Genomic DNA, 9,660 nt, shown 5'->3' with positions numbered 1-9,660 from the left:
GCACGTCAGGATCTTCTGGGGAACTATAAAATACTGGTGCCTGGGCCAACCCCAGATTGGCAAGCAGCATCTGGGGGCAGGGAGTGGGGGTGGTGCATACAGTGTTTCCTCGGCACTCCAGGTTGAGAAGCACTGTTGTAGCCCATGTGTCAAGCACTGTGTTAAGAGCTGTGAGAAGTAAAGATGTAAATCCTACCACACCCATGCATCCTCCACACTGGCTCATCCTTTCCTGATCTGTGCCTTTGAGTGTCCTAGTCCCTCTGCCTGGATGTTCCACTCCACCCCCACTGCCATTCTTGACCTGGTAAACCTCACTCATCCTTCAGGCCCAGTTCAAAGGTCAACTCCCTGGTTAAGCCCTCCTCCATGCTCCCACAGTGCTGTGCTCAGCCCCCCTCACACCACTGATCCCACAGTGGTGTTCCTGGAAAATCCTGGTGGGCTGAGAGCTTCTTGGGGCCAGTATCAGAATCACTAGTGTCTTGCATTGCATCTGGCACATTTTAGGCACTCAAGAGACTGTAGTTGTTATTAGGTAGAGTTATATGACACAGAGTTCCCACCTCAGGACACTGGCACTTGTTGTTCCCTGTGTCTGGAACATTCTTCCCTGGATATCTGCAAGGCTCTGTCTCTTGCCTCCTCAGATATTTTCTAAAATGTCACCTTCTCAATGGAGCTTTCCCTGATCATCCTATTTTAAATTACAAACACTTGACCCCCTTCATTCTCCTTTCCTAGTTAACTTTTTCTCTATAGCATGTAACAAGACTACTTTCGATATGTGGATCCTGAGAAATTCTGAAGATTATTTTTTTCCTTGCTCCCAAAGAGGGGGAGTGGGGAATATCACCCCAGTAAAACCTCTGGAACTGCACTCCTTGGGGAAGTCTCCTACCACACTGCCGGGCTGTAGAGGCCAAATAAGGCTCTTGAGACAAAAGAGCTCAGGTCCACCCCAGCTCTTCCCAGCTTCCCAGCTCCAGGTGGTTGGGGAGATGCAGTCCTGGTAAACCTCATCAGATCATCTGATTGATAGATCCTGTCTTTATTTAAAATTGTGATGTTTTGTTCAACATGGATTTTTGCATTAATTTTGTTTTTTAAAAATTAATTGCATTAAAATACCATTTATCTTGATTACTGAGTTCTTTCTTCCCACCACCCCACTTAAATTTCACCGTATTGGTTTATTGACTGTTTCCTCTTTTTAGAATGTAACCTACACTGAATGCAGGGAATTTTGTCTGTTTTTTTCACTGCACTATCCCTAGTGTCTACAACAGTGACTCCTACGTAGTACCTGCTCAAAAATTTTGTGAATGAAAGTTTGAATTCGTGTCTTTACAACTATCTTGGGCATTATAATAAAGGTGCCTTTCTCCAACTATTTCACAAATTTTAAAGTTATTTACATTGAAAGCCTGTAAAACCATAGGATGGAGTAGAAACTACAGTGCCCTGTGTGTTGTCATGGTTACACGGTCGCCAGCTTTCCACCTGGTCGGGAGAGTGGGCGGGGCCTGGCAGTGGTGGGAACAGTAGGCTCAAATCCTAGTAGGTTGGCTTTGATCATAGAGTTATACCTCCCTAATTCCTAGAGAGCACTTCCGGAATGGTGATTTACTCATTGCTGCCCAGGCCAATCTATGATCTTGAGGAAAGCCGGGTTCTCGCTCTTGGGCTAAACTTCCGGGAAACCTCTCCGGCTCGCCTAAAGCGGGGTGGGGCCAGAGCGCCAGCCCCGCCCCCGGGAGCGCGGCTTTGCGATTGGCGAGAAGGACAGGAGGCGGGGCTTGGCGCAGGCGCGCTGGCCCAGCGTGGCGGTCTTGAAGTGTCGTTGGCTGGGACTGCACTTGGTGAGCGTGGGTGACGGCGAGGCCTGAGGGGCGGGCGGGGGCGGCGCAGTGAAGCTACAACCCAGTTCTGGGCGCGCATACTTAGGACCCTGGTGTCCGTTTTCCCACGTGCGTCCTGTCCTTGCATTGGGGCGGGCTCACGGTCACAAACTATTGGATACTGCCGGTCTCCTAGTCTCAGGTTGCGCCGCTGTAAAACGAGGGCGGAACTTCCTAGTCTACTTCGGGTCGCCTGAGGCGCGTGTTCCTAGAAGTGCCAGCCCTGTAGAGGCCCTCGGGATGACCTGCTGGCCGGACCAGCCTTCCCTTTTTACGTACGGGAAAACGGAAGCCCCGAGAGCAGAGCGATTGGACCAGGGTCACCCAGCCAGTGAAGACTGAGCCAATTCTCAAAACTGGTCTGGGGCTCCATTGCAAACCAAGTGGGATTTGGAGGCAGGGACCTTGCCTTCCAGGTGTGACCCTACGCTCATTTGCTGGGTCACTTGACACAAGCGACTTCACATTTCAGAGCTTCCCTCTTCTATGAGTTGGGCATAGTAATAATGACATACACTTCATGGCACTTACTGTGTACCAGATACTGTTGTAAACGCTTTATATACGGTTTTCCTGATTGGATTTGAGGGCAGTTGTGAGTCAAAAAGGCCTGGCGGACGCGGTGGCTCAGGCCTGTAATCCTAGCACTCTGGGAGGCCAGGCGGATTGCTGAGGTCAGGAGTTCAAAATCAGCCTGAGCAAGAGTGAGACCCGTCTCTACTATAAATAGAAAGTAATTAATTGGCCAACTAATATATATAGAAAAAGTTAGCGGGGCATGGTGGCGCATGCCTGTAGTCCCAGCTACTCGGGAGGCTGAGGCAGAAGGATCTCTTGAGCCCAGGAGTTTGAGGTTGCTGTGAGCTAGGCTGACGCCACCGCACTCACTCTAGCCTGGACAAAAAAGTGAGACTCTTGTCTCAAAAGAAAAAATAATAATAAATAAAGGCCTGGGCTGGAGGGGCTGACAGCATCCCCATAGAGTGGATACTCATAATGTCTGTTGAGTGAGTGAATGACTCAGACTGCCAGAGTCTGAAATGCTACACATGTTAGTTACTATATTGCTTTTAAGGTATTGTCTGTGGATAACTTTGAAAATTTGAGATAATTTTAATTCTTCTTTTGTAAGCTGAGGGGTCGGAGGACAGAGGCACACGTAGGTGGGGAGGGCTTAAAGCTCTTATTTAAATTATCTAGATAATTATATCATTGCACTCATTTACTTTGCTCTTTATTAATGTATTTTGTCAACAAACAACAATAGTCTAAACATTAGGCATTGTACTAGACCTTGAAATCTAAAAATGTAGAAAACCTCATAAACTCAGTTTAATGGAGGAATAGGACATGAAACATCATTCACTCCCAGTGTCTGGCACACAACACTTTATCAAAAACATTTTTGTAACTGATTCCAGTACAGCGTACTATAAAGTGATACGTGCAGTGGAGCCCAGAGAAGGAGGTGACTTTTCTCTCTTAGGAGGGGTTGGAGATACCTTGGAATAAGTGAACCTTCAATGATGAGTTAGAGTTGTTGGGGGTTGGGAGAGGTTAGCCTGTTTGTGGAATGATAAGCAGTTTGGGGCTTATAAGCAGTTAGAGGTGTGGTAGGATAAGAAGTTGCAAAAGGTGTGTTGGGGTCAAAATATGAAGAGCTTTGGAGCCATTCTGTGAAAATTATGATGGGGAGCCAGCTGTTAATGGATTGTAAGCAGGGGAGTGATTGGGTCGGCTATCATTTTAGTTGTAATATGGAGACTGGACTGCCAGGAGTCAAGAATCATTGAGTTCACTCATTGATAGAACATATATCGGGTGTCCACTGTGTCCAGGCAGTGTGCTGATGCAGATACAACTTGGAACAAAGTAGATGTAGCCATTGCCCTCATGGTGTTTAGGAGCTAGGTCAGCACAGGTGCATAGCTAGGCTTCTGGCTTCTGCATGGGTTTTCCCCTGTGTGGTCCCTGGACCAGCAGCAGCACCATCACCTGAGAACTTGTTAGAAATACAAGTTCTTTGCCCAAACCCCAGACTTACTGCAATCAGAGTTAACAAGGCCCCTAGTGATTCTGATGCTCTATTAAATTTCAGAACCACTGGGCTACCGTAATGTAGCAAGTGGTATTGAAGGGCTAACCCAAGATTAAGGTAGTAATGGCCAAAAAGTTGTGGATGGAATTGAGAGAAATCTTGGAGACAGACTCATTTCCTTCAAGAGGAGTCAAGGGTGAAGGAGTTTCTGGCTTGGGCTGCTGGCCTAAGGTCAAACCACAAGTGAGTGATGCAACCAGGGGTGAATCCACACATGCCTTGCCTCCATGAAGCCACACTAGAGCTCTGTGGCAGTGCCTCCCAACCTTTCAGTATTTGTACAGTGCACAGGGGAAATGGATGAGGCTGCTCAACGTTGGAGGGGACCAGCTGGGGCATCCCAGCTCCTCAGAGCTGAGAGGAATCAGTCACCCACTCTCAGCATACTGCTGGGGAGCCCCACTCTATAGATTGTGCTGAAAAGTAGAGGTGCTCTCTGAAATTGACAGTATAAGTCAAGAGCCTTAAAAGAGATTATATCCTTTGACTCAATAATTCCATTTCTAAAAATCTCTCCCAAATATATGCCAAAAAAAAAAAAGATTCTGTTAATCGTAAATTATGTATAAGAAAAAAACTGACAATGCTAGTGGTAGGAGAATCATTTTTTATGTAGTCAAACAATGGGAGGTTGTACTGCCATTAGAAATGTGTGACTATTTTGTAAAGTCATAGGGAAGTGTACTTGCCTGTGGGCAGTGTCTAGTGAACCCCTGCCATGTGTGAGGATACAGTGATGAGCAAGCTAAGGGCTGAGTGTCAGGGGGAAAATAGGCACCAAATGAGCAGTAACCCCAGAGGGACTGGTGTTTGATAGGGAATGAGTGAGTCGTGCAGGAGAGCCAGTCTTTTGGGGTTTTGGGAGTGGGACAAGGAAGGCTTCCTAGAGCACAGGATAGTAACCCTGAGGTTCAAAGGATGAGCAGACCTTTGTACTCAAAGGGGAGAGAGGTGTTCTATGCAGAGGGGACGATGTGTTTAAGAGCAAGCGTGGCACCGATGGATCTGGGAGAGTGAAGAGGGTGGTGGTGAGACAGGCCTGAGGGGGCCAACTGTGCATGCCCTGAAGGTCAGAAGCTTAGACCTTATTCTAAGGGCAGCAGGAGGCTGTTTAAGCAAGAAAAAGCTCTTTCCATCTGTGCATTGGAAGGCTCCCCTGTGGCTGGAGCATGGAGAATGGATTGGTGGAGGACAGGAATGGAAGTGGGAGACCAGTGAAGAGGCTGTTGCAATAGCCCAGATGAGAGAGGATGGTGGCCTGGACCTGGGTGGAGGATGTGGAGAGAAGAAGGACAAATTGGACAGCAAGTGAAGAGGTGGGAATGACAGGGCCAAGAAGGCTGGTGACTGTGGAGCATAGAGAGGACAAAGTAGATGAACCCGAGTTTCTGGTTTGGGCACAGGGCAGCTTGTGGTCCATTCAGAGTGGCAGGCAGTGCTGAGGGGAATGGGTTTGGGGGAAGATGCTGAGTTCATTCTGGAGCGTGGAGTTGAAGTACCTGTGTGGTGTGCTCTCCAGGCCACTGGGTGTGTAGGTGTGACGCTCAGGAGACGAGACACCTATGGAGTAGACGTGTTGACTCAAGGTCCTCAGCATTGGTGTACAAAGGACAGGGCTTACAAAGAGACAGGGGATGGAAACATAATGTCAGCAGCATTTGGGCCAAGTGATTATAATTGATTCTCTTTTTGAGCTCATAGTATGTGCCAGCTACTATTCTAAGAACTTTTCATTACTCTTCTAAATTCCCAAATAAACCTACATGGTAGGTCCTGTTATTCTCATTTCATGATGAAGAAACTGAGCACTGAGGGGCTACACAGGGTGCAGCCAGTCGGAAGCCCCGCTGGAATCCAGGCTTCCTGAGTCCAGAGCCTGCGCAATCCCTACACAGTGGTGTAGTGATCTCCGCAGTGTGTTGTTTTATGTTTTTATAATCAGGAAAATATTGATTTCTTTAAAAACAGAAGTAAGAAGTAAAAGAAGTAGTGCTTTGATCTGCTAGGATATTACAAATGGAATGATTGGTGTCTGCAAAATCAGTAACTGTCTTAGAAGTTTGTTGGAGACTGTGCTGGCTACTTCATGGCATCAGCATACGCTCATTGCCGCACACCCTTTTTTCTCCAGGTGCAAGTGCTTCCCTGTGCCAGGGTATCATGGAAGGGCTGCTGACCAGATGCAGAGCATTGCCCACCCTGGCCACTTGCAGCTGCCAACTCTCTGGGTATGTCCCTCGTAGGCTCCACCACTGTGCCCCAGGGAGAAGGCAGCGCTTGGTGCTATCACGTGTGTTCCAGCCACAGAACCTTCGGGAAGACCAGGTGCTCTCCCTGGAGGGCAAAGCTAGCGACCTGACCTGTAAGAGCCAGCGGCTGATGCTACAGGTGGGCCTGATCCACCCCGCAGGTCCTGGCTGTTACCACCTCCTGCCTTACACCGTCCGTGCCATGGAGAAGCTCGTGCGGGTAATAGACCAGGAGATGCAGGCCATTGGGGGGCAGAAAGTCAACATGCCCAGCCTCAGCCCGGCAGAGCTCTGGCGAGCCACCAACCGCTGGGACTTGATGGGCAAGGAGCTGCTAAGACTTAGAGATAGACATGGCAAGGAATACTGCTTAGGACCAACTCATGAGGAAGTTATTACAGCCCTGGTCGCCTCCCAGAAGACACTCTCCTACAAGCAGCTTCCGTTCCTACTGTACCAAGTGACAAGGAAGTTTCGGGATGAGCCCAGGCCCCGCTTTGGCCTTCTCCGTGGCCGAGAGTTTTACATGAAGGATATGTACACCTTCGACTCCTCCCCAGAGGCCGCCCGGCAGACCTACGGCCTGGTGTGTGACGCCTACTGCAACCTGTTTGACAGGCTGGGGCTGCAGTTTATCAAGGTCCAGGCAGATGTGGGCAGTATCGGGGGCACAATGTCTCACGAGTTCCAGCTCCCAGTGGATGTTGGAGAAGATCGGCTTGCCATCTGTCCCAGATGCAGCTTCTCGGCCAACATAGAGACACTGGACTTGTCACAAAGAAACTGCCCTGCTTGCCAGGGCCCACTGACTGAAACCAAAGGCATTGAGGTTGGGCACACATTTTACCTGGGTACCAAGTACTCTTCCATTTTCAATGCCCAGTTCACCAACATCCAGGGCAAACCATCCCTGGCTGAAATGGGGTGCTATGGCTTGGGTGTGACACGGATCTTGGCTGCTGCCATTGAAGTCCTCTCTACAGAAGACTGCATCCGCTGGCCCCGCCTCTTGGCCCCTTACCAAGTCTGCCTCATCCCCCCTAAGAAAGGTAGTAAGGAGGAGGCAGCTGCTGAGCTCACAGGGCACCTATACGACCACGTCACGGAGGTGGTGCCTCAGCTTTGTGGGGAGGTGCTGCTGGATGACAGGACGCATCTGACCATTGGAAACAGACTGAAAGATGCCAACAAGTTTGGCTACCCCTTTGTGATCATCGCTGGCAAGAGGGCCCTGGAGGACCCTGCACATTTTGAGGTTCGGTGTCAGAACACCGGTGAGGTGGTCTTCCTCACAAAAGAAGGCGTCGTGGAATTACTGACCCAAGTGCAGACCGTCTAAATGCCCCCAGGCCACTCGCACCCCATCTCACAGCCTTGCTGTCATTCTAACATGCACTTTCCTCCACTCCTTTCCTGGGCGCCTCTCTCCAGAAACAGGGCAGCTCATGGGAGGTGAGACCATGTTGGAGAAACCAACTCTCACCCAGTCATTTGTTCAAATGATTTGTATTTAAAGTCATTAACTTGATCCCTTTCCCTGGATTATCATGCCTCCATACACTATTCCTTCTGTATTCCTTTGTGGAAGCTTCTATTAGCTGGCTGAGAGGCAAGAAAGAGTGCCAAGTTCTAGTCTTGGTCCTTAGGTGATTGCTTCCCTTCTCTCAGCTGAGCCTCCATGTGTAGGCTGGGAACTCCCGACAGTCTGACCATGGTCTCTTGCTGCATTTGGTCCAGACAACAAGCCCACCAGCCCCGCTCCACTGAGCAGCTGGGCCGAGAGTGTGGGGAAAAGAATCAGGTGAGCTGACTGCCACCAACTCACTGGTGACTTGGACACTTCCCTTCCCCTGCTGGGACCTCAGTTTCCCCATCTGTGATATGAGAAAATGGAACTAGGCCTGTAAAGTCCGTGTTGGTGACACTGCATTGTTCCATGAGAGGTTCATGACAGGCAGATCTGGTTCCTCTGATCCTTCAGACTCTTAAGTTTCCGGGAAAATCAATGTAATTGGCTGATGACCCAAAACTTCCTCCAGAGACCTGGCCCTATTAAGGTGGCTTAAGCACTGAGATCATGTTCTATTGATTGAATAAAGTTTAACTTTTGGAATGAACCTCACTTGTTCATTTGAAACAATGATAACATCTGCCATTTTAACAGTACGACAGCTTCTTATACCTTTTTTTTCTACTGATTCCATACTCAAAAAAAAAAAATGATTGCTTGCAAAAATGTGGTTTAAACCATTTCTTCCTACAATATCAGAAGCAGCAGCCTTCAACCACCATGGTGACTTTGTCCTAGGTGCAGGGTTGGATCCTAGAACCACAATAGGGGGTGACTATTAAGAGCTGGTCTCTGCCTGAATTCTGTGGAAAACTGGGAGCCGACTTGAGCTACCACAGCAGTGCCACCTACTTTCATTGTTCCTGCACTGTACATTAGGAACATAACCAGGTTATCCATCCTTGGCCCCTACAGTGTCTATATGTCCACGTCTGACAAAAATCTGTCAAGACCAAGCTCAAAGCTACCACCTCCTAAAAACTTGCCTGACAGCTCCTAGACTTGATTTTTCTTCTGCCTTCCACAGCACTGATCGCGTCCTTCTTGTTCTGCACTTACCCAGCTCATTGTACAGTGGTCCAGCCTCTTGTGCCAGGGGCCTGAGCCGATTTCTAGTGCACTGCAGTTCTTGTCTTGGCGGGTGGTTCTGCCTGCTAAACAGCCTCCTGGCAGCTTGTAACTGTGACTGCTGTTAGACCGGAGTAACCCCACCCCCAAGCACAGGTCGTCTGGTTTCCTAATGAAGGTTTCCTAATGCTGAGCTCTAACGCCTGCCCTATCATTGCAGCTCTGGCCAGGCCCAGGATTCTTCTGGAATACTTTAGATTTGCAGGCCAGGAGATGAGAATTCTGAGAACAAACCTAGAAAGGCTAGATTACAAGGCAGGGATCTTACCTTTCCTGCACCCTAGAATCACCTGGGCCCCACCCAGAGGGTCTGGTTACAGTGTGGGCTGTGGCCTGGGCAGTGGGAAGTTGAAAACTCCCCAGCTGGTTCCAGTGTGCAGTCAGAGTCGACTGAGCCCATGGTGTAAGGGCCACCTCCTCTGGGCCCACTTTCTAATTGGGCATTTCTTTGAGTTATTTCAGTCGTGCATTATCAGACTCATGCGGTCACTCTGCTTTTCAGGGTCTGGCCATTTGTTTGTTGAGGGCGTGCCACTGTGCTGTGAGGTACTTTTATATACTGTTTCCAGGCCTTATAATTGTGCAGGGTGGGTTCTATTATTCTCATTTTACAGATGAGGAAACCTGAGGCTCTGTTTAAGCGACTTACTGAGGGATGCATGGCTGTTAATGATCATAGCTAGAATCTGGGCAGTGGCCAAAAACTATGCCATT

At 48.9% G+C, this 9,660-nt stretch overlaps 1 protein-coding gene across 1 annotated transcript; it reads left to right on the top strand.

Moving 5' to 3' along the window:
- The first annotated feature begins 1,796 nt into the window (after positions 1-1,796).
- On the top strand, positions 1,797-9,660 carry PARS2 (prolyl-tRNA synthetase 2, mitochondrial). The gene is made up of 2 exons (XM_012749673.3): positions 1,797-1,862; positions 6,131-9,660. The coding sequence occupies exon 2, from the start codon at positions 6,160-6,162 to the stop codon at positions 7,585-7,587; it is 1,428 nt and encodes a 475-aa protein (XP_012605127.1). The 5' UTR covers positions 1,797-1,862; positions 6,131-6,159; the 3' UTR covers positions 7,588-9,660.

The sequence above is a fragment of the Microcebus murinus genome, chromosome 2 (genome assembly GCF_040939455.1).
Source record: "Microcebus murinus isolate Inina chromosome 2, M.murinus_Inina_mat1.0, whole genome shotgun sequence".
Taxonomy (NCBI): Eukaryota; Metazoa; Chordata; class Mammalia; order Primates; family Cheirogaleidae; genus Microcebus; species Microcebus murinus.
This window is presented reverse-complemented; position numbering and strand designations above follow the sequence as displayed.